At 47.9% G+C, this 25,103-nt stretch overlaps 1 protein-coding gene across 2 annotated transcripts in view; it reads left to right on the top strand.

The window, feature by feature from the left end:
• LOC139051031 (synaptotagmin-5-like) overlaps positions 1-25,103 on the top strand; it is a 98,412-nt gene that overhangs the window by 63,587 nt on the left and 9,722 nt on the right. For both annotated transcript variants that reach the window (XM_070528048.1, XM_070528049.1), the window contains 4 exons: positions 5,459-5,783; positions 11,234-11,407; positions 21,544-21,752; positions 24,698-24,817. In XM_070528048.1, coding sequence (XP_070384149.1) covers positions 5,459-5,783; positions 11,234-11,407; positions 21,544-21,752; positions 24,698-24,817 — 828 coding nt within the window. The remainder of the gene's footprint in view (positions 1-5,458; positions 5,784-11,233; positions 11,408-21,543; positions 21,753-24,697; positions 24,818-25,103) is intronic.

Raw genomic sequence — 25,103 nt, 5'->3', positions numbered from 1 at the left:
GGCCAGACGTTAAATCGAAGTTTAAGGCCACACAGCCTTACTTGATTTAAAAACAAAATAAAGCATTTGCCTCGACTGTAGGCTTTACGTAGTCCAAATTACTTACTACATGCTTTACATCTTTCCTCATCATCGTCAGCCATTATGCGCCTTTTCCTTCCCCTTCCCTCAACATAGAGTAGCTGGCTAGAGGAATGTACGTCAGGCAGACCTTTCTGCAGTTTGTATCATTAAACCTTTATATCTATTAAAAAAAATGGACGACAGGAAATACTGGATAACTCGGTACATGAATATATACATCACAGAAGCAAGATGGGATCGCATAAACGTAGCCGAAGAAATCAATGAATACACGCATAAAGAGAGAGGACAGAGCAATAAACGAATACATATATAGGTTTGTACCAAAAGATGTGTAGGGTCATCTGTAGATTTGCCGTAAAATGTCATCCACCACCGTGGTGATGGAGCGGCATAACTTATGTTATGTTATTACGACGTGAAAATACTAACAATAAATAACAATAACAATAAATAACAATAAGAATAAGTAATAACAGCACATATTGTAGCCACACGTAATAGCTGCTGTTTTCGTCGTTGTTCCGGGGTGTTCTCCCCCTGTCTGTTTGCTTCTATAGGCGAAACAAAAGATCCGTGGCAACGCCGCCGACAACCTGGGGTTTGTTTGTTTACAGTTGGTACGCAACGAAATGAGCGATTAAAGTAAAAAAAAAAATGTCCGCTCGCTGAACAGTGGCAGGAAACAGACGATGTTGTGGACAGGGTGCTGCTGCTTGTTCCCGAGTGTCGTTAACTGCCACTTGTACACCCAACCCGATTCTGAAAGAAAAAAAGAAGTTCTGTGTTATTTCTCAATACGTCACCTTTCTTTAAATGTGTGCTCAATTGCAATAAAGGGTACTTTACGAAAAGACAAAAGTTTTAATGTTGTCCGTCCAGCCCGTGAAAGTGACGTATCTTTTATTTCTGCGAAGGCACTGTTGCTTCACGATACCAAAATTTGAAAATTTTAAGTGTTTTTAAGCATTTTTGCAACTGTTGAATAACTTTTGCAAATTGTCAAAAAAAAAAGAAGAAAGGAGGTGCCTTGTCGGTTGTTGCGCTACGCATTTTGCTGAAGATTTTTTTTTCAGGCAAAGTGAACATGAAAGAAGACAAATGCATTTGAGAAGACAACGCGATGTTTACGAAAATTGTGCTTGAATTTGTACATAAAAAAAAACAACAACAGAGACAGAGCGCTTTGATTCGGTAGAATACGCGCGCAGCTGGAGCATTTATTATAACCTTTTGTTATTTCCTCTGAAAACTTGAGACATGCTCATCCAAGCTCACTGAAGCAGATTTTGCCGGGCGGGGAAAACGGATGAGCGCTTCGGCGCCACACGGCTACTGCGCATATTCACAGCAGCCTGCGCCAACGGCTGAGGCGGACAAGGCGCGTACAGTACGATGCGTGGCCCAAGCTGTCGCTGCTTTCGCACGCCCAGCGTGCTGTTGAATCGCTCGTTCTCCGGGCTTTCCTTTGGTGTTTCTTCGTCACGTCGGCGTTTGTTCGTCTCTGGCTCCTGCATTGAGACGCCACTCTAGCTGGCGAGCTTGGCTGCACGCTTGTAGCGTTGCTCGTGTTATTAATGAAAAACGAACATTGTATGTCTCACGAGACAGAAAAGAAAAGCCGGCGGTGCTGCCCGCAACGAGTGGTGCCGAAAATCGGTGCGATGTCATCAGCGTCCTTTATTACGTCGGCAGTAATAAGGCAGATAGTAAATGGTACAACAACGTTAATTAGTAGCAATGGTGGGCGATAAATGCGAATAAAGTGAATTAAGGCGAATTAGAGTATGTTAGAGCAAGTTAGCGTAAGGTGACTTTAGGTAAAATGAATTATGGTGAAGTGAATGAAGGGGAATTAAAGTGGATTAAGGTTGGTAGAAACTAGACCAAGGTGAATTAAAGTGGATTAAGGTTGGTACAGATTAGAGCAAGTATGGATTGAGGTAGATTAACGTTGGTACAGATTAGTGAAAGGTAGGTTACAGGGGATTAAGGTTGGCACAAATTAGAGCAAGGTGGATGAAGCTGCATTAAGGCGGTTTGTGGTAGAGTTGTGAAAGACGCGTGACAGTGTATGATGTCACGTATCATGGACATAACCAGGTAATTAGGGAAGTCAATGCTTTCTCATTAAAATCATGTAATCATATTTAAGTGACTGTCAATTTCGCGCTGGAGTCGCAGCCACGACTTCTGCGAACAGTGAAGTCCTCAGCTTCCAGGCAGAAAAGCAGCACGCGAATCCAGCAGAGCACAGAACACAAGTCAGAAGAAACATGCGCAACGCCCTTTCGCGCGAAACCTTATAAATGCGAAAGCGTCAAATGGTCCATTCAGCGAAAAAGCCGGCGTCTGTAAAATTGAAACGGTACTTAAACTCACAATGCCATTGGCTGCGGCGCCACGTCACGAACGTGCTTTGACGGAGCAGAGCGCGGGAAAGGAGACGCCTGCTGTCGTTACGGAGCGCCAGGTGTTGCGTGAGGGGAGAGGGCATGGCCGCGGGGCCACGTCATCTTCGCTCTCGCTCGCGCCTCGAGCGCTCCTCGACGGAGTGGAGCGGCAGAGTGGGCGAAAGGGTACATCTGAAGTTCGATAGCGCGCCAGGGGTACCGTGAGGGCAGAAGGCATCGCCGCGTTGGTGGTATGCGGCGTTGTCACCGCAGGCTGCTGGTGCTTGGGTAGCGGCTTGGGCAGCACGTACCGCAATGGTACAATACTCGCAGAGCAAAACTCGGAAGGACCGGTCAGCGGCGTTCTAGTGGGCACCAATGCTCTCGCGTTCACAACTCTTTCAGAAGTGCCTAGGCGTCCTCAGAGTTTTACGTGCTGCGACGGCCGGAAGAAAGCAGCGCGTGGAACCAAGTCCTGAAATTCGATCTGCCGATCACGCTAATTGTACGCCGTTTTCATAGGACATGGTTGTGTGATCTGACCTTGCAGAATTTCAGCTCCCACACCTTTATGCAAGAACCCAACGCGAAAAGAGCAACCGCAGTTCTCATTAGTTGCGTGCATGAAGCTATCAGCCTCTAAGAACAGCGCTGTGGTGTGGGAGCTTCGACTTTTCTTGCAATGCTAGGTGATTTCAGGTGCTCGACTTGAATATTCGAACGCGAATGGGCATATTAAAGGGCGCTTAGCTCAGGTCGTAAGCGCGCGACTCCGCACAAAGAGGCTCGGCGTTTGGTTTCAAAACAACACTCCGCTTGAGAATGCCGTCCGGATATCCAATTGTGCGAAAACCCGATGGCGTGGCTACGCCAGTTTGTAGTAGCACAGTGAAGTTCGGTGTTGTTTAATCGCTGGACGATTTAGCCGATTGTTGCATTTTAGAATCCTGATTAGTCGCGCGGCGGTGATCGCCGAGCATCGCATTAACGTGCCAAAACCGCCTATAAGTAGCGAGCGTTGTAACGAGCTAATAGGGTCGTGGCTGATGATGGCGATTTGTAATGGCGTCCCCTTCGAAACGGGGCAACGATAGTAGTCACCTAGACTCCTTGTGATAATCAGTATTATATGCATGAATATTAGTCAATCATTTTGCCGATCTCTCCTTGATCTTTTCTCTCTTCACGAAAACCTATATCTCCATATCGTACAGTTACTTATTCCTGCACCGACTCCGGTTCCATAAATCTCTTTCCAGCTTTTTTTCCTCTACGAACACTTTAAACGGCTCTTGCTTCCCTCCACGATTGAGCAGTTTTCATCCGCTCACAATGTCAGCGCTTCCGGAAATTGGACGTCCCCTAAAGGTCTTGCTCGGTGAATATTTTGAGCCATTCCTTACCACGTGTTGAGTCGTCTCCTAATTTCTTCTGTAGCAGACACATGCCTCATCCTGTTACGAATATTTTCTCCGTTACGCTTTTGTCCTCGGGTAGTCAGCTCGGGCTTTAAACAACCAAGGACCGGCCGTTGTCTTCTCGTACAGATTTTCTCTCCTGATTTCTTTCTTGCCGGATATGTGTATCCCCGCGTTTTTTTTCTTTTGTTTCCACCTTTTGAGTCCAAATTAATGTTGACAGCCGGTGATTGCAGCACCGCCGCACGGGAGGGACGCGAAGCACACCGCCGCCGCGCTTCTGCGCCTTGGAAACCCAGGCTTCGCATAAAGTGCGCTATGTTCCTGCAACGCGAATATCCTTTCTCTGTGCTCTCTACGCCCTCGGGGAATCATTGTCTGTGCTCGCGGGGAAGCACGTCGCATGCTAAAGTATGCCGGCAAACGGAGACCTCAGGAGACCAGCTGTGATTATAATAAGGCGGGTGGCGCAGGATAATGTACCTGCAGATAAAAGAGGTAAAAGTTCGCTCCAAACTTGTGTACCTGAGACACCTGAAATGTGAATTGCTTGCGAAAAGCATGGGTCGCCTGGCGGTGCACCAGCCAGAGGAGCTGCTGCGTGTGACATTTTGTGAGTGGGACAACCTCTGATGCTTATGATACGAGTTTAGATCAGCACAGTTTGCCCGGCTTTACCAGAAGAGGCATTAGAACTTCGGTTTGTCCTCGTGGTCTCGGTGTCGACCTTGAGAGCTGTGGCTAGTCCGACAACCCGCGTCCCGACACTGGCCCCAAACGTGGGACAGACCTTAGAAAGGGGATTTAGACGACCCCGGTGTTAGCTCAAACTTTATTTGGCGAGTTTGGGAAACCACCTGGGAAATGAGCACAAGGAAAGCTGTCTGTTGCAACAAGGTACCAAAGATTTAAAGTTCGGTGCCTTCGTCACAACCATGCGCGATATTTATTGCGCAGACGAATGTGCCGTGGTATTGCACTGAGGACACGTGTCGACATGCGCAAGTCGTTATATTTACTAGTAGTGTTTGTTCGGGCTAGGAATGTCCCTGCATGGAGTAAATGTTTCGATAACGGAAGTTGTGTTCGTCAGCTACAACGTCAGGAACAAGAAATGTGGCTGAAATAAATGTTTCATCAAAGGGAAAGAGTGCCTTTGTCGAGAGGGATTTTATCACTTTTGGCAAAAGTCCCTTTCTACATTTGTGTTGACATTGAAGAAAGAGACTTGATTTCAACGTTACGATAAAAGAACTTCGTCCCTTTGTCGGGAAGTCCCGTTGTCGAAACGTATGCTACAGCGACATCACTTGTTCGAACATTGTTCACTTCAAGTCCTTACGTTCCTGTAAACCTCCGTTTTCAATAGCTCTATTGACACTTAATAGATTAAAGAACACCGGCTATTGTCCGAACGAATCCGTGTCTCTAGAACCTGCCTGTCGGTTACACATTCATACCCTGCACCGGACAGACCATTCCAACTTTGTCGGGCCTATCAGTGCAAAACGGGCAGGGCCCGATGGCGTGTGTGTGACCCCTCGCGTGCCCACCCGCTCGCAGAACCTGTCCATCTTCCGGGACCGGGGCGAAGACGAGGAGGAGTGCGGTGGCTGCGTTCGACTCTCGCTGCCGGACGTGCACATGGACGACGCCGGCGGCGGCGGGGACGGGCCCTCGGCCAGGCTACGGCGCTCGCCGCTGGTGGCCCGCGCCAAGTCGGTGGACGCCCGCGCCATGCCGCTGCTCGTCCACCGGCTCTCCATATCGGCCGAGCGGCGCACCCCGTCGCCCGAGACGCTGCCCGAGCCGACGTCGCCACGGCCGCGCTCCCTGTCGCCTCTGCTCTCGCCCGCGCCCCACGCCCAGGACCCGGCCAGTCCCATCGGTGGGTGCAGACGGAGAAGCGCGCATACATTAAGAATGCTTTTCTGAGTCGGCACGGGTCCAGAACCAAGGGCCTCGACCAGAGATGCGTTATTGTACAGATAAATCGCCTTATAACGAACCGCTTCGTCGGCTAGCGAAAGCCGAAAATATCCCGCAGTTCGATGCGCCGGTTTATGAAGACCGGCTGTTCAGGTGACAGATCCAGACTCGCGATTGTAGAATGCACATTAATCTCTCTGGTGTGGTCTCATTTTATGCTAATTAGGGAATCGTTTGCTGGACATTTGGAGCTGCTCGATGAGTGTGCGACGCCCCAGGTGTCCGTTTTATTGTATTGTTCTCCACCGTTTCTTCTCTGAAGCTGGCAGGCCTAGTGCCCCAACTAGTGGCTGTTGCCAGCTCTACTCGCGGAGAAATTTCTGTGGCAATAAAGGGAAAGCTACGTAGGCAAAGGGCGCGCAAGCGAGAGCGCTTCGGAAAATAGTCCCGCCCTTTCATCCACGGGAATTGAAGCTGGGAAAGAGAAACCGTAGCCATCCTATTTATAATTGCTTAAACGACAGTTGTGGAAGGCGTAGCGGTAACGGTTGCTCTGCGCAAACTAAAGACTTTGCCTTCACAGAATGTGGTTCTTCTTACGGACTCAAAGGCTGCGTTGCCGCATCTTTACCGTGGTCAACCGTCCATCAAGTTCCCGCAACAATCACTAGCCCTCGGGAAAGAACTCGGCAACAAAGGCTTCACAGCTAAAGTTTCAGTGCATTCTCTCCCACATTGGTATTGGCAATGAAAAAGCTGATGCCTCTCTACGCAACCCGCTATCAGCTTCCTCAAGTCAAGGCCCCAAACTGTATTCAACTGAAAAAAACCTGGCGTTCTAAATCACTCTGAGTAACTTTTCGTTCCGCCACATATGCCCTGTGTAACCAAGAGATTTCGCCGAGAGGAAGCTTCAGTTTTATGTCGAATAAGAAAAGGATCTGCTCGTACACCAGCATGGTTATTTAGGACGAGGCGCATCCGTTCTTCTAACTGTACGGCATGCGACGAGACATGAGATATTGATCACTTTCTACAAAAAATAGAAGCACTAAGTTTACAAATTATTCGCTCTTCTCCGAGAACAGATATCGCAGTTATGTAAACTGCATCCGTTAGAGCATTCAAAGCGGATAAATTTGATATGTCAGTTTATATTGTACTTGAATTCATTTTATTGTTTACAAGGGTTTTGCGAAATTCCTGCTCATATATAAGCGGTACACTTACGAGCCTCGTATACTACAGCACTTTTTGTCCACTTTAGATGTACTATCAGATGTAATTTACAGAATTGTGATATCGTTTTTTTTGTTGCTGAATTCGAGAGTTGGAAACGTCATAGTTTCGTTTTATGAAAATTTGCAATTTTCAATCATTTTTATTAAAATATTGACAGCATAAATCGAAAATTTGCTACTAACAGTCACTACATTTTAAGCGTTTCACTTAAATCCAACAAACCTCATCAAACTTGGTAATATACTTGCCAAGAAAAACGATTTTAAAGCAAGAGCTTTACTGGCCGCGAACTTGCGATTTCGCAGTGGCGGTGCTCCGAGGAGGCACATGACGTCACAACGCTTGCCTCGCCGCAGATATTTCTCTCTCTCTTGCTCCCTAGTCACTACTGCGCATGCGCCACTAGTAGCGCCGAGCCACAGGTGTTCCGCCGCTGCGCAGCGCCGCGCCTTTCCGCCGCTGTTTGGTATGACGTCACACGGCGTTCCTCGTCGTTGCGCTCGCCTCCGCTCGCTTCGCAGCTGCGTCGCATGCCTGATAACATGCCGGAGCATTGAAAAGGAGAGCTCGCGTGCGCCGCAACCACATTTGAGGTGGCAGGATGGAAGGCGACAATTCTGATGAGCAGGAGGAGGCCTGTAATCGACATAAGAACGAGGTGAAGAGAAAACGAATCGCCCAGGGCACAGACGAACAGCGCGCCGAACGACTGGCTAAACGCCGCAACATAGCTAGACAACCAGACTAACCTGGACTTGCAATCAAGATTTTAAGCAAGGCTAACCATGCTTTGCCTTAGCTTTCGCTACGCATATCCTGGCATAGCCAAGCTAAGCCACTGCCAATTTTCTCGTTTTCCATGAATTTAGATACGAGCCCACGAGCTAAAGCTTCCTCTTAAGAGGCACTATTTTGAAGGACATTTGGTTTAACACCGCAGAGGTATTGTAAGAGACACTCGGGCGGAGCAATTGACGGCCTTGATCGCCAGACTACACCCGCCTGTTGCTACAAACCGACACCACCACCGCCACCGCAAGACAAAATACTCCACTGAATGTTCTAGTTGACTTATATGGCGGCTGTCGCAAAACCGCCGCAATACCGTCGTACGTGAAAACAGGCGTCTGTTCCGAGAAACCAAAAGCGCTGCCGGACCACATGGCGCGGTAACAGATGTGCAGAAGCTCCGCGCCCCGTAGATTTCCCATTATCTCCACAGAAACTTGTGCGTATTTGCGTCTCCTCTTCGTCAAAGATTTTATGATAGAACACCGCCACCACCAACAACAACATTCTCTTGCGGTAGATAATGCGATTTCTCCGCATCAACTGGATTACTTGCAAGATAAATTGCAGAGTGACGTTGCTAATTAATAAAATATAACTAACACATCTTGTAAAATGTCACTATGAAACATGTGTCACAATGGCGGTGTCGAAATAGGAGAGTAATTTCTTTCGAACACCTGGAGTTCTTGATGTGCACCCGAAATGCACAAGGAAATTACATATGTTAGCTTAATGCGCATGGCGTGTGCATTCTACATGCACAAAATAAGAACACGTACAGTACTTTTGGATGAATGGCATATAAAATATGTCGTACTTTCGCCCGAAAGGCGAAGCGTTGATTGCGATATCAAATTATTAGATAGCTATACGATGTAAGGAGATTAGTTCTATCGGTCGTATAAGCTTGGAAACATGCGCTCCCTAAATGAATTAACAAGCACGATATCGGCGCGCACAAGCAAACATGAATACATCACAGTCGATCAGCGCGGACACTCTCTGTCAAAACGCTGGTGTGAGCAAGCGCGGCAGCAGCAGTGAGCGAAATGACCTTGGGGCGGTCTATCACTTCTATGCAAGAACGACGAGAACACAGCGCGCACAAGGGCACGAGCCGTCTGCTGATCCCTTCCAAGAAACGGCCCGCGCGACCGCGCGCGACCGTCCAAAGTGCGCACTTGGCGGAGTCGAAGCCGCCCTCCCTTCCTCCCGCGATTCCTACCGCTTTCCTCCATATATGGCGCACGTGGTTGAGCCGCCCTCGTCACTTCCCCTTGCACCCGGTCGTGAAATGCGCAGTTGCTACGGGAGCGCAACGCCGCACCCTCTCCCTCCCTCCCCATTTCCCCACAGCCTTTCGTGCGACGCAAGACGGCGCGTTTGCGCTCCGCTTTCGTCCTTCGCGCGCGCCGGAGTAAGCCACGGTCGTTGGCTTCCCTCGCGTGCTTTTACTCGCACATATAGCATACGATGCGTGGCGATGTGTTATCGCTCTTGTACTTTATGCGAAACGTCACGGCGACGGCAAAAATGCGCCTGGAGTGTCCATATATTGCGATAGCACTCGTATGGACATACCAGTCTGAGTTCCCCCCTCGTCGTGTCTTCCGTATATATTCAAAGTGCGATAACACCGTGACCGGGCGCCGTATGCGGTGGGTGCGAGTGGAAGCTTGAGAGGGTGAGCCGAGGATGATGGCTATATCTCGCACGCACAAAGGAGGCAGGCGGGGAGGAAGCGCGCCGTCTTGCATCGCGCGCAGGGCACCAGGGACCGTTCTAATCCGGTGGCGGCTGCGTATGGCAGCGCTGAGCGCGGTCATATGGGCTGTTATGTGCGGTGGGTACAGAGTCTAGGTGGGCCAAGTGTTTATAGCTTTGTGTGCGCTGTGTTCTCGCCGCTTTGGTCGAGAAGAAGCGAGAGCCAGCACGAAGGTCAATTCGCTCGCTGCTGCTGGCGCTCTTCCTGACGCCAGCGTCTTGACAGAGAGTGTCCGCAGTCGTCGAGTGAGATGTCCTTATGTTTGCCTGCGCGTGCCTCAGACCATGTTTCTTAATTTAGTTCGTAAGCAAATGTTTGCACATTTATACGGCCGATAAAGATACTATCCTTACTTGGTATAGCTGTACAATAATTTGCTATCACAATCGGTTTCTCGCCTTTCGGGCGACACTGCGGCATTTTTAAACCTTGCTACGTGGGTGCAAGAAAGTGCTCGAGTGAAACTTTTACGACGCGATGAATACAGTGCTGGCACAGTGCGCATACAGATATTTAGAACTTAGAAGCACTTTCCTTGCGGAGAGGCGTTTCCGGTACTTGTGGAAGTTTCTAGCAGGACCCTTCTCCAGCTCGGCGTGCAGGCCTGCGGCAAAAAGGACTTTCCATGTCCGCCGCCAAGGTATGTTAGTGGTGGCGCTGGCTAACACTCCCAGGGTTCTACTAGGACACATGAATGCCCAAGAAAGTGAAAGTGAAAGTGAATGGGAAAACAGCGCGGCGATAGCTCGATTGGTAGAGCATCGCACGCGAAATGCGAAGGTTGTGGGTTCGGTTCCCACCTGCGGCAAGTTGTTCTTTCATCCACTTTAATTTCCGGTAATTTATCATTCCTTTATTTCATTTATTAAGCACAAGTAATTTCTCCTATGTTGTCCTTGGTGCCAGTGTTTGTGGGCTTCATATAATATAAGTATAAATAAATAAATGGCCGAAGCTCTTCGCTTTGGCCATTCGAAGTAGAATCTATAGACAGCTATTCGCTTCGTTAAAGGAATGATGTGCGCATGAAGGCGCATATTTGTTTTAGTCAGGTTATTGAATTACCGCTTGTTATTTGATTGCGTAATTATGTAGATAATAGAGCCGTTATCCAGCCAGTCTCTAGCGGTAGCATAGGTGGCTATGCAGATTCACCAAGTTATCACGTTCGTGCGGTCTCAACCGGCGCTAGCGCCAGCGTGGAAGGCGACTGCAGCCCTTCTCTCCCGCCGTTGTCACAGGGGAAGAGGGCAGCGTGAGAACAAAAAAAAAAGAGACTCTCCTTCCAGAGCGCTGCAAAACAGTATCGAAACCTTGAGGCGCCCAAAACCTCTAGCGCGACAGCACGTATACATCTCAAAGAGCTAGAGTAGTTTGCGTTGGGCTGCAAACGCGCTCGGCGCAACTCTGTTAGGTGACAGCACCTGCCCTTTGCGTCGGATCCTCGGTGCCGGCGGGGAGTCTGACCACCGTGAAAGATGGGCGAACGAGCCAAAGAGAGCCATTCGCCCCAACGTACCAATGTGGTTCGCAGGCGTGCCGAAAGTGCGTTTGTTACTGCGCCGGGAGCCACGGCGGCATTCCCTGACGGCGCCGTGCCCACCTTGCAGGCGGCATCCAGCCGGACCTGTACCGCAAGAAGGAGGCGGTGTTCTTCCAGTCTCGCGACGTCTCGTCCCACTCCGCTTCAGCCACCTTGGCCGCCCCGACTAACGCCGGAAGGCTCCACTTCCGGCTCAAGTACGACTTCGACAAGTCCGACCTCGTCGTGCACGTCATCGAAGGTGAGCTTCTGGGCTGAACGAACGTTGGAGAGTTTCAAGAGGTTTACGGTTGCTCATTTCTGCGGGTAGAGCGAAGTAGAAAATGCCTCGGCTACTGAGAGAAAGTGCTCCCATAAGGAAAGAAAAAATTGGAGGACGCTTAAGCTTCGCCTTCAAGAGTGGAACGCGATCGCGTTATCGCACCCCGTTCGCACCGCCTACTCAAACGCGCTACGCCAGCCAAACGTCGCGATCGGCAGAGATAGCCGGGCCCCGACGCGCCATGAAGGCGGACGCTGTCATGGGGCGAGTGGCGCGCCACGTGTCGGGTCAGCGCCGTACATTGCGAGGAGGGGGTCTTCTGTGTTTGCCGCAAGATGGCTCTGCGTGTGCGCAGAGCGCAGAAAAAGTTTAGCGGAAACGTACCTCGCTACTCGTGAAACTGCGACTTCTGTAAGTTACATGGACATAATTACCGATATACACCGCAGTATAACTTTCTACGGCACATTTCTAAGGCAACACCACATTCACTAGAGGTGATTTTGTCCCGCTTTGAAGGAACGAACTCGTGGCTGAGTGGTAGCGTCTCCGTCTCACACTCCGGAGACGCTGGTTCTATTCCCACCAGCCCATCTTGCAAGATGTTTTTTATTTATGAAGTGCCTTCTGGGATTTATCGCTCATGGCCAACGCCGCGGACGCCGACACCGACGCCGACGACACCGGCTTTTCTGCGACACGAGCTCCTTAACGCTGTCGCGTTAAAAGGCTTACTCACGAGAAAGTGCTCGCGCTGAGCAACCAATGCAAGTGAAATATAACCTTAAAATTAGTGAAGACTTCTTGGTACTCACCTGCGTTACTCGCAAATAGCTAACTTGCTTCGGTAATCCCGGTTCCCCCAACTATAACTCCTTTCAGCCCGAACTCGGCTGAAATAAGTTGTTCATAAACAACAAATGCTATATTTATGATCCGTCTACCGATAGCGTCAGTGTAACACAGGAGAACGCACTAATTTCGCTATCTACCGCTGTGACCGTACTGCTCATCGAAGAGGCGGTGTCTTTCTCGCTATTTCTTAAGAAATCCCATCCTTTCATATAGAGAATGAAATGAACTTGAATCCACCTGGGCTTGCCTACCTCTCAGTGACACAAAAATAATCCTCGACGTCTTCCCCCTTTGCCTAATCTAACTTCTAATGCACATCAACCAAGCTTAAAGCCTTTTAATGCGATTAGCATTCTTTGCATACTTCAGGAGTTTTAAATCTGTCTGTCTGTCTGTCTGTCTGATTGATTGATTGATTGATTGATTGATTGAAAACTCGTGCATTGGGCAAAGACTGCTAATTGCATTAACCCTTCAGGACGAGAGTCCTGAAGGGTTAATGACCACCGCTACACCTCAGCGTCTCTTACGCTATTCGGGCGGGCGTTCCACTAAACGTTCATGAAATCGCAGTCTGAAAGAAAGGCGACCAACAGGCGTATAACAGTTTTGCTGATTACTTCGCACACATCATGGAACACTACGTAAACCTCGGGGGCAGGTGTTTCAATGTGGAATTCCAGTGGATTTCGTCTGACGCTGAAATTGAAGGCAACGGGAAAGCTGATGCTTTTGTGAGCGAAGCCCTTTCATATGCCTTAATGGAGAGCCATATTTTATGTTCGTGATGGACTGGTGTAAGCGCCGCCAGAGGTGTGAAAAGTTTTCCGGAACTTTGTGGGAGAAGTTTACAAATGAATAAAAAAAGAACAGCGAAGAAGCCTAATAGTGCAAGTAGATGTCGAGCTGTCTAATTGACGGCCGAAGCGGCAGACGGGCATTTTAGAACAGCCCGCTCCCGTTCGACGCTTCCTCGGGAAATAATTTTGGGTCATTAGCTCCTAATGTTCTTGTGCAGCTGCCGCCCATGGGAGCAAACTAAAGAAAGAAAAAAAACCATGCACAGACATTGACGCCTAAAGAAAAGCGCTGATTGGACAAGCGAAAGACAAAAAAAAGAAGAAAAAGAAGTTGATTGCCTATGGAACGAAGCTAACGACCTGCCAGCATGGGAACGAAACGAGGCGATGATGACCCTCCTTTCTCGCCGGTTAGTAATATATGACGTCGTTCTTCCTGCTGAAGGTTGAAGTGAGCACCCGGAAGACTTAATGAGCTGCCTATTCATGACTGCTTCATCGAGTTCAGTGAATCGAGGTTTGAGCGAGGGGAGCGCGCAATGGCGGCATGCTGCCCCGTAGTTCAATTCGTACCTTTGCATGCCCGCCTATAAGTAGGAATAGAACGACAGCTGTTGTAGCATGTTGCCATTTAACGCACTTGCGCCATCGCTGTTGGCGCCATCTTGCTTCTGACCCCACTTGGCGTCACGGTCTAGATTTAGAACAAAATAGCTGTTACAGTATTGGTATTAGTGGCTCTCTGGTGTGAGCGAGAGATGTAAGAGGCATGCGCGAAAGAGGAAATGTTTCGTGAAGTTCATATATCTGCTATGTCCTGCGGAAATATCATTAGAAAAGACCTAGAGGAAATTGCATCAAACGTAGGGCCATGTAGAAAGCAAGTTGTCGCACGACAGCCCTGCGGTCATAGTTTGTCGGGCGTTGGTGCGCTTCTGGTGAACAAAAACGATCGCGCTGACGAGGACTCAGTTTTCAGAAGCTCAAGCCGCACAGGCCGCACTGGCAAGCTCTACGGCCTTGCACTGATTTACAAAAGCTGAACGTGTGGTGCTTGTATAGCAATTTGGTATTGGTGCATGAAATAAAAATGCCACAGACTCGGTGGCCCGAAGTCTATAAATGTAGTAAGTAGCTGCACTGCAGTTTAGACCTTCACATGACCTCGTAACCACATTCACACAAGTGAAATAAGGCTTACCTAAGGTATGAACAAAAGTTAGGTTCGTGCTGAAGCAAGCTGCCGAGGTGGGCTCGTTGGTTACTATTCGTTTTGAACTTGTAACGCAGTGCATACGAAGATGGGCAAAACTGAGGAGGAAAAAACCGACGACGTGGCACAACACAGCGCTGTGTCGTTGTGTTTTCGCCGTTTAGTTTCTTTTTCTTTTGCACGCGTTCAAAGTAAATTGGTTTTCACTTGGCCACCCGTGCGCGTTGTGGTATGGGTTATTGGTGACAGTTGAATTCGTAGTTCTCCATTTCATCAAATGCACGAGGAAATAACGACTCCCACAATGATGCCAGCCGCAAGTTGTCTATGGCCTCTGGACTGTTGGCCATGCAGCCTTCGTCGCGACTTGTCTTTCCAGCCCTAGTCCCACCTGCCCTCGCGATTCTACCGCACGTCTTGTGGTGCATTCCTGGACTGCGCTCATCAACGCGCCGGCTGCCATGCAGGTTGAGGATCGCGTTGGAAGCACTAAGCACACACACACACACACACACACACACACATATATATATATATATATATATATATATATATATATATATATATATATATATATATATATATATATATAACAGGAATGCTTCGCTCGTTTTGTTCAGCAGTGCAAACTTTCAAATAATAATACAAAAATTCAGCAATGGTTTCGATACACCCGAATGCCAAATTTTGATCGCAGCTCTATACGATTTTTTCATATCGCGATATATCGGCTGGCGCGGAAACTCCGTCTCGTGCGACACAATGCAAACGGAGCGAAGTGTGACCCTAGTGCCTCGCTAAGCGGAAGACAGCGAGAGGCTGCACTTGGGTGACGCGTGGGCCTACGATTCACAGCAGCTGCCGCAGACAGACCGCCACTCAGGCAGCGCTTTGTTTCCATATATGGTGTAGGTAGGCGATCCCGCCGCATGTCATCGGCAAATAGACGACGGCGCGCTGCTCTGGCGCCATATCGTAATGGTCGTCGCCGCATAGCCCCCTCTATAGCGCGGCTCTACAATTTTCTTCTAACGCTTTCGCCATGCCCTCCTCCTCCGCTTTCCCTCTCGCGCTATCTTCTCTCTCGCCGTCTTTCATTCCCCGCTGCTCTCCGCGTTCGCTCTTTCATCCTTCGCTGTGCTCGTTCGCTTGGTCACGCCACGCGAAATGACGCCGACGCGAAACGCAGGAACACTGTGGTACGGTGTAGCTGTGGTAGCTGCGCTAAAAAAAAATTATCTACACATGTGAAAAGGCGCATACAAGCGAGATTGCAACGGCCTCAGCCTCTTGTGCGAGGACTTTGGCTTGGATGGTTTTAGATAGGTCGAGGCTATCGGCATCTTCTAGGCAGGGGGGCCGCGGTTGGCATGGATGAATTTGCGGGATGTTTCTACCGATGGGGGCATCGTCCGCCTAAAACGAGGCAGCCTAGAGCGATAAAACCGTGAAAGTAAGAACGCGCCTGTGGAACAAAACGTTTCTCCGATGCACGTAAGGAAAACTGTGAGATTATCGTTTCGCGTGACGTGAAGAACGAGCGGTATACGACGGCCACGCCCTGCAGGCTTACTTAATTTGCGACGCTCAAGCTTAGCTGAGAAACGTAAGGCTTACGTCCAATTCCTGCACATGCAAATCAAGTCTTTAAGATCGATAAACTAAAATTGAAAACCGAATGTACAAGTGGATAAAAAGACAGGTGGTCGTTAATTTCGAAGTCATTTTCTTTCTACGAAAGCGGGCCCTTGGGCTGTGTAGCTATTCGCTGTGAACTTCGAGTTATTCGATATAGTCTAATCAACTACTCTTAGCAGTGCCGTGCTGTGGTGAGCTATTTAATTTGCTGTTGTTGTCCTTGCATGAGAGAAAGCGTAAACAAAGTGTCGTTGCTGAAGAAGGCAAGGTGGTTGGACGAGAAGGAAGACAAGGTACAGGGTGGTTCAAATGATTCGGTGATAAAATTATGTTTAGTATATCTTTATATTCTGTCTGGTTGTGTCTCTTGTTCGTCTTCATTATTCGTTCATGTCATATCCCATTCCTATAGCATTTGACGCGCAACTAAGTTGACCTTGTCTTCATTAATGTGGCGAATTGGGCGTGTTGGTACATAGGCTATACGCTCGGGCTGGTTGGTAGTACATAGTTACACTAGAAGCATAGCGGGGGAAGGACGAACGATAAACACTAGACAGGACAAGCGCTTGTCCTGTCTAATCTTTGTCGTTCGCCCTTCCCGCGCTATGCTTCTAGTGTAACTATGTGTTGGTACATGTTGGAAAAGGCGGAAGGGCAAAAAATGCACGGACGGAATCAGGACGAAAAGGACGAGCGCTGAACTTGCAACAACATGATTGTGAATGGTCCGCGAAATATAAGGGCTGTCCGAGCCAGGGGTAATCATCTGCGCATGCGTAAATATGTTAGCTCTTTGTCTGCAAGTATCTTGTCTTCTTTAGCGTCGACACATCGTTGACCTTTTCTTTTTTTTTTACCACGAAGCTATTGGGCCATGCCGAAGATAGTGCAGTCTGTGGTGCGATATGAATAATTTTCGAATATATTGAGGTCAATTAAGCCCTGGCCGATAATTTTACCTACTCTACGACTTATCCTCGTTTCTTGTGGGCACCGCTGAAGCTGCTTTCCAGACAACATTGCCTCGCGAGCCCCTGCTTAGACCAAACGAACTCACTGCATTTCCCAAAATTGCACCGTATGGCGGCTTCGCCTCGAAAGGGGTTAGCCTGCGGCGATGCATCCTTTACAGGGGTAGAATGCAAAATGCAATGTGGTTAATTTTCGACTACTTTGGCGCTTATTTGCCCGTGCCCTTACGTTTACCTACTCAGCAACTAATTCTCGGTTATTTTCTTACGGAGACCTAAATTTTGATTCTTTTTGTGATTCGCTACAGGGCTCTACGGCGCGAAAGGGCCGCTTTTTTCTGCATGTGGTTACAAGAAACCCAGATCCCAGATATGCCAAACCCCTGTGGTCAGCTAAGAAGACCTTCTATTAAAGAAAAGCTTGTATGGTATAGAGTTGCCCAAACTAGTCGGTGCCATTTCATCATCATCATTATCATCATCAGCCTGGTTACGCCCACTGCAGGGCAAAGGCCTCTCCCATACTTCTCCAACTACCTCGGTCATGTACTAATTGTGGCCATGTTGTCCCTGCAAACTTCTTAATCTCATCCGCCCACCTAACTTTCTGCCGCCCTCTGCTACGCTTCCCTTCCCTTGGAATCCATTCTGTAACTCTTAATGACCATCGGTTATCTTCCCTCCTCATTACATGTCCTGCCCATGCCCATTTCTTTTTCTTGATTTCAACTAAGATCTCATGAACTGGCGTTTGTTCCCTCACCCAATCTGCTCTTTTCTTATCCCTTAACGTTACACCTATCATTCTTCTTTCCATAGCTCGTTGCGTCGTCCTCAATTTAAGTAGAACCCTTTTCGTAAGCCTCCAGGTTTCTGCCCCGTAGGTGAGTACTGGTAAGACACAGCTATTATACACTTTCCTCTTGAGGGATAATGGCAACCTGCTGTTCAGGATCTGAGAATGCTTGCCAAACGCACCCCAGCCCATTCTTATTCTTCTGATTATTTCTGTCTCATGATCCGGATCTGCCGTCACTACCTGCCCTAAGTAGATGTATTCCCTTACTACTTCCAGTGCCCCGCTGCCTATTGTAAATTGCTGTTCTCTTCCGAGACTGTTAAACATTACTTTAGTTTTCTGCAGATTAATATTTAAACCCACTCTTCTGCTTTGCCTCTCCAGGTCAGTGATCATGAATTGCAATTGGTCTCCTGAGTTACTAAGCAAGGCAATATCATCAGCGAATCTTAAGTTGCTAAGGTATTCTCCATCGACTTTTATCCCCAATTCTTCCCACTCCAGGTCTCTGAATACCTCCTGTAAACATGCTGTGAATAGCATTGGAGAGATCGTATCTCCCTGTCTGACGCCTTTCTTTATTGGGATTTTGTTGCTTTCTTTGTGGAGGACTACGGTGGCTGTGGAGCCTCTATGGATATCTTCCAGTATCTTTACATATGGCTCATCTGCACCCTGGTTCCGTTTGGTAAACCGTAAACTCTCAGTAGGGTAAACACACACAAGCACTGGCATGTGTCTCTACTTCTGTATGTTTTGTCTGAAATTTCTGTGCTATGAACTAGGAAATATCTCATTAGGCTTCGGTGGCGCAAGTTTACGCACTTCAGTCGGTTAATTCACAGTGTTGTACGCGCATTTTTGCCATTTCTGGTCAGTAGTGATAGAACGAAACCACGGACATAAAGCTGTGAATACAGTGAAACCCTTGCTCACCCATAGTGGCTACAATCAAATACATGTACTGGATATTTCTACACGCGACCACTTTACTGGGTGCACTACAATGCTTGGCGAGAGTTATGACCTGTCGCGTTGTGTGAGTGATGGCGATAGAATACTCTTTTTCTTCTTTGTAATGCCTGCCGCTAGTATGTAACTTGTGCACGAAAATCAAGTCAATTATTTATTTTTAGTGAGAAAAATGTAAACGGGGCCTTACTGATTGCAAAAGAAATCCATACTTAATTACTCTCTCATTACACCAACCTACTAAATATCGTGAGCAAGATAAGGAACGACATGCCGCTGTTAATGAGTCAAACCTATCTGTTCACTAATCATCATCATCATCATAATCATCATCATCATAATCAGCCTGGTTACGCCTACTGCAGGGCAAAGGCGTCTCCCATACTTCTCCAACTACCCCGGTCATGTATTAATTGTGGCCATGTTGTCCCTGCAAACTTCTTAATCTCATCCGCCCACCTAACTTTCTGCCGCTCTCTGCTACGCTTCCCTTCCCTTGGAATCCATTCTATAACTCTTAATGACCATCGATTATCTTCCCTCCTCATTACGTGTCCTGCCCAAGCCCATTTCTTTTTCTTGATTTCAACTAAGATATCATCCTCACTACGTATTTATCCGTCAGTTGACCGCTTTTTCAGACGTATGGCTGCACTTCGATACCGTGCAGTTTTGTTGTTGCAGGTCCAATTGGCATTATCAACCGCACATATATGTGATTTCTTTATCAATGCTAAACTGTTGTGCTTGGGTCATCTTCAACCACCCATATCTATGTGTTCTTATGTGTTCGTGTTCACAGTCGTGTTCCCTTGCCGGCCATAAGGGTTGTATGCTTTTGAGAAAAGATGCGTTTAAATTAGAAGTCTGCGAATACTGAAGTATTCAATGTCGTATGCTATAGTGAACGTGCGAATAATATAATTCGCGAATCGAACATCTAGTATTCGATTTCTCAAATATTCGGTATCTACTGTGAATGACGCGGCCGTGGTCGGTGCCTTGATGCGCGCAGCGTTCCTACGACGCGCGATATCTATCGGTACAAGGCTCAACCAGGTGGAACGAACCAATCGAAATGAGTAACGGTACGCTAACGGAGGCAACAAGAAAAGCACAGAAGCACGGAGCATGTGTAAGACTGGTCTGATTGATTAGCCAACGGAAGGCACGGTGATCGTACCGGACACGTCCAGGTCAGTTATCACGCACGCAGATTCCGCTCTCATGCGAGCACACAGGTGAACTTGGCACGCGTGGTAGCGGCAGTTGCCGGTTGGTCGACCTCGGACCCGAACGCTGCTTTAACGGCCGTTAGTCTAATCCGTGCGCTAGGTCGCGCGACCGATCACTGATGAGCCAACCGTACAAGCATTACTGACAAGCTTTCCGCGACGTTTTGCGGTCCGTTATAACATGAGCTGGTGGCGAATTTTCGTCATGGTCATACCGTTGGCCACACTCTCTAGCCCGTTAAGCCTAACTGGAGGCGCGTTGTCCGGGGTCGGCTACTAAAATTACGGTTTCACACTCAATCAACGCAGATCTATTCACAGCGCACACACGAACCTCACAAAGCCGGCAAACTGCCTCACCGACGAAATCGAGTGCACGGGATGACAATTGTTTACGGCCGCCATCTTTGCGAAATACCGTACGGTGGCCCCTCTTTCACAACGCTGTTCGTAGGAACACAACGGTCTCTTATTCGTAGCTTCGGGCGACCCGTTATAAGACTAGCTTTGGATTTATATGGAGGGCTCGAAAATGTTACATGAGAGCCCGCTGATCCCTGGCTGCAGGCGCATTTGCACAGCTGGGAAACGTACGATTGGGAAGGAGAAAAAAAAAAGGGGGGGGGGGGGCGTTGCGCGAGCTTGCCGTGGGCCTCCCGATTTGAGACTCTTTACCATCGGTACCGACCGCGGTGGACATGTGCGGCACAGATGACCACGTGGAGCGGTATACCGAGCGACATGATGCGCATTGACCGCTTTTGTCTGTTGCGCACGTTAGCCTTAACGAAGTGACAATAACCCACTGAAAGCACCTGCCATAAAGATGGAAAATCCCTCGTGTTTTCTGGAAGAATACGGGAAAGAACAACCTTCTGTGAATTGGAGATAAAATATTTTCCCCTACCCTGTGCCCTTAGGCTCAGTACGGCCCAGTATGAAACCGAAAACCACGATGTTATTTAGTCCGACTTCACTATGTCTACAGCTTCAGAGAAAAAAAAGCACTTTTATGCTATTTGACCGATATTCTATAGATGAAAAATACTTATAAGACGTTCGTGTGCGGACTGAATTGTTATCAAGGCTCACCTACTAACTCGGCTTTCTTTTCTCGATTCGATTCGATATTCGATTCACAATATAGTATTTGATATTTGCACACTCTTAATTTCAACGCATACCGAGTGCACCCTAAGCCCCTAAGTAGCGTGTGTTACAGGCGTGCCGTGATGCTGATACACATGGTACTGGAAAATGACGTGAATATGTGAGCAGTGGATAGACTGTAGAAAAAAAAAACGACAAGTAATTAGCACTCTACCTGCGGACAAAAAAAAAACAGAAACGAAGACAGACCCCACCCCCTCCTTCGATCCCTCCTCCAAGATCTGTGCACTGGTAAGATCGACTGCGCAAAGACCTCTGTGCAGCCATTTGCTGTGAGGAAAGAATGACACAGTCTCAGTGGGGCATACGAGACAGCGACGATAATTCAACTGCTCTGTGGTTACAGCAACCGTGTTGACCCACACGATAAGCTAGTTTTCTCTTTCGAGTATGTAACGCCTATGCCGCTTCTGAAGATGTGTTAGACAGTGGACTACAGTGGCGCGCTCTTGTTCGCAGCCATGGAACTGGGCGGGCCCCGGATGGACCAGCGGGGAGGCGGCGGGGGCTTCGGCGAGCCGTGCGTGCGGGTGGCCCTGCTGCCCGAGGTGGACAGCAAGCAGCGGCAGGCGCTGATGCGGCGCCGTTCCACGGACCCGCTCTTCGACGAGACCTTCAAGTTCCCCGTCTCGTTCGACGACGTGCCTGCCAGGACGCTGCTCTTCCAGGTGCGGCGAGTCTTAACCAACACGCAATGAGAGCTAAACGCCCCGTGTGAATCATTGGTTACTGCTTTGCGTCGCTGCGCAGGGCGGGGTGGACGGGGGGGGGGAGGGGGGGATCGTTATATGGCTGCGGTGGCCGCAGTACGAGAGAAATGCAAGTTTTTTTTCTGTCGCTATTTCGGAGCGCGTCAGAATTCCAGGTGATCCATAACACTCTAGTCACGTGCCTCTTATAGGCAACGTGTTGCTTATCACTCAATTAGGGATCACACCGATACAGCAGCTTCAGAAAATTTCTCTTTACGAAATGATTGTCTTGTAAGGTTATATTCAGCAGCACCATTTCTGGCTTTCGATGCTATCGGCCAAGATATATTTCCTTCTACATTTGAACGCTTTAAGATATAGCGGTGCTCTTGTTCTGGACATGGATATATGAGTGAAGGAACCAAAAGAAGAAACGAAGTGAGTCAACACAGGTACTGCGTTTCAGCAAAGTCCTCGAGGTCATTATACACAGCAGGAGAGGGACTGGTAATTTTATAGCGTTCGATTATGCTGATACAAACACCTGAATGGTTTTCCGGATACATTTAAGGCACCACCTTGGCGCAACACAGTTTCTTTATGTTTGAATTAGTTCTATTTTCTTGATTTTGGTGCACACCCGTCCTCAAGCATCATTACATTGTTAAGACGTGGGTTCAGAATGTAATTTACATCGTTAGGACATAACTTTAAAAGTTTTAGTCCTCCCTGAGCGCAAGATTCTTGATAACAACGCCACTTCCACGAAGGCTGCGCAAACAGGAGAGGGCATTGTTTGCCTGCCTGCCATTGCACTTTCAGGTTTGCATCGGAAGCCATTCGAAAGTCCAGAAGAGAATGCTGCTGCCAAAAAAGAAATTTTGAACACTGACGAAATAGCTTGCATCCGCACAAGCGCACGAACAATGTACAAAGTACAATCTAGGTCATCTTAGTGAACGCCGATCATTCAGATATTGAGCTCATGCTAACAAACCACTAAGAATGAATGGTTCAAAGAATAATTTATTTGAATCTAGATGAAAATGCAAGAATATATTTCGTGGCCGGCTTTTGCACAATCTACAAACTATTTGACCATTAAAGAGTGATAGCGTGATGTGAAGTGAACGCGCATTGTAGCAGCAAAGCGGTTCTCATAATACGCGGGACATTCATTCGGATAAAAAAGAAAAGCGCACGAGCAATACAGAAGGTTTTCATAGTTCTTGCGATTGTACTGAAGACACTGAAAGCACCACATAGCGAAGTTAATAAGCCACTCACAAGAACAAACATACGTGTCTCTGACGGGAAGTGCCTTACCAACGTTGAAATAATTCAATAACTTAATAGTTTTCCTTTAACACATATAATCCAGACAGTAATACTCTCCAGTCGACGAGTGTTCCATGACAACGAAGTACGAATGCACGTCAAGCATTAAAAATAAACCTTATACTGCCACCTCCTGTTCGCGCACTTCGGTTAAGTTCCGCAGCTAAAGAAAAGAAATCACGCAGTAACTCCTTTAGGAGTTGTCTAAATCTACACGCAGCACGGCGTCATTATTTCCTTTCACTTCTCCTTAAAGGCTTGAAGGCATTACATAAGGGGGGACATAAATACATGGGGGTGAAATTGAATAACTTGAGCAAGAATGCAAGAAATACAGTAGGAATACAGTCAGTGAAGCAAACATACAATTGATAATACACTGAAAACATAAAGGTACACAGCAGAAAAAAAATCTGAGCAGGCAGATGTTTATTAAGATGTGTTAGTGTAGGGAACAGTGGTCGTCTGTGGCTACGTAGTGCATTCTTAGTTTTTCGCGGAATTCTTCGCGTTCGGCGCATGCCATTACGCGTTTTGGGAGGCAATTGCACAACACTACTGCATTAGGAAAAAAGATGAGTTCATGTATGCCCTGTGGCTGTTTACACGCGCTATTGCATTGGTTACCAGTGCTATGAAACTTGATCCAGCCAGTATAAGCCCTTATCAACCTTTGTCGGTCATTATCGTCCTTACCGGACTCGATCCGAGCCTTATCATCCTTTATCTGTCAGTATCAATCTTATCTCTATCGATAGGATCCTTATCAAGCACCATCTGTCCTTGTCAACTTTATTGGACATGGTCCGACCCTCATCAACTCTTGTCGGACCATATCAAGCGTTATCGGTACCTATGAACGTTATTCGAATTACTCGGACCAAAAGCCCTTATCGCTCTTTAGCACCTTATCCATCCGCGTCGAACCATTATCAACTGTGATGAGACCCACATAACACCTCATCATTCCTTATAATCCTGGTCAGCTCATTGACTGCTTACTGCATTGTCGGTATTGCACGAATTGAAGCGCGTGAGCCCTCAGAGATCGGTGCAATTTCGGTCTGTGAAGGAAAACCCCAACGGAAGGCGCGTCCCGCGACTACCCGATACGAATCGGGGATGTGGCGCGTTCGGCCTTCAATTTTCGTGAAATCGGAATTTCTCTGCTGTCTCCAATGCTCTAAGTCGGCTCTACATGTGGTCCTAGGGATAACCTTTTCTTCTAGAACCAGCAAATCTTTAAACAAATTTAGCCTTCACAGATACTTTCCTCCTCTGACATTTTTTTTGTACAGCCGGCACAACACATTCATACGGTTCAGATACAGTATTCACCTATTGCAAGCGAGGGTGTTTAGCTCAGCGGGTAAGATACTCGGCTTCTAAGCGTGGCTCGCAGGCTTGAAACTAACAATTTCCAACGTTTTTGCTTTCGAATTCATTTTGTTTTTTATACTTCATTTATTTATGGCGACTCATCTTACGCGAGAGACGGACGGACGGACATAACTCTTCGCGTAGGCATACAAATAAAATGCCTACTCATTTAGAAAGTGATAGAAACTGTTATGGGGGCGCAGGTGTTCGACTACGACCGATACTCGAGAAACGACGTGACGGGAGAAGTTCGAGTACCCCTGGCTGACGTCGACGTCACGACCGAGACCGAGGTGTGGTGCGACATCGAGAAGACCGAAAAGGTGAGCTCATCAACCCGTTGGGACGATGTTGCGCTAGGATGGAAATGAATACATTCCGCGTACCTGCATCGCCGTTCCTGCAAGCAGTCTGAAGCTCTGGCTCACGCTCGCTGTTATAAACAATCCTGTATAAGTACGATGCACGGGATCCGTAGAATATTAGGCCATAACGTCCCACAGCAAGCTGGCGAAATTTCAGCGCATTCGGTGTGATATAAAATTCGTTTTCACATTTTTCACTGTAATAGCAGTTATATGAGCACTCCGGGTGATTTTTCGCCGTCGC

This window comes from Dermacentor albipictus, chromosome 10, assembly GCF_038994185.2.
Source record: "Dermacentor albipictus isolate Rhodes 1998 colony chromosome 10, USDA_Dalb.pri_finalv2, whole genome shotgun sequence".
Classification (NCBI taxonomy): domain Eukaryota; kingdom Metazoa; phylum Arthropoda; class Arachnida; order Ixodida; family Ixodidae; genus Dermacentor; species Dermacentor albipictus.
The sequence above is the reverse complement of the archived record's forward strand: the minus strand, read 5'-3'. Positions and strand labels throughout refer to the sequence as shown.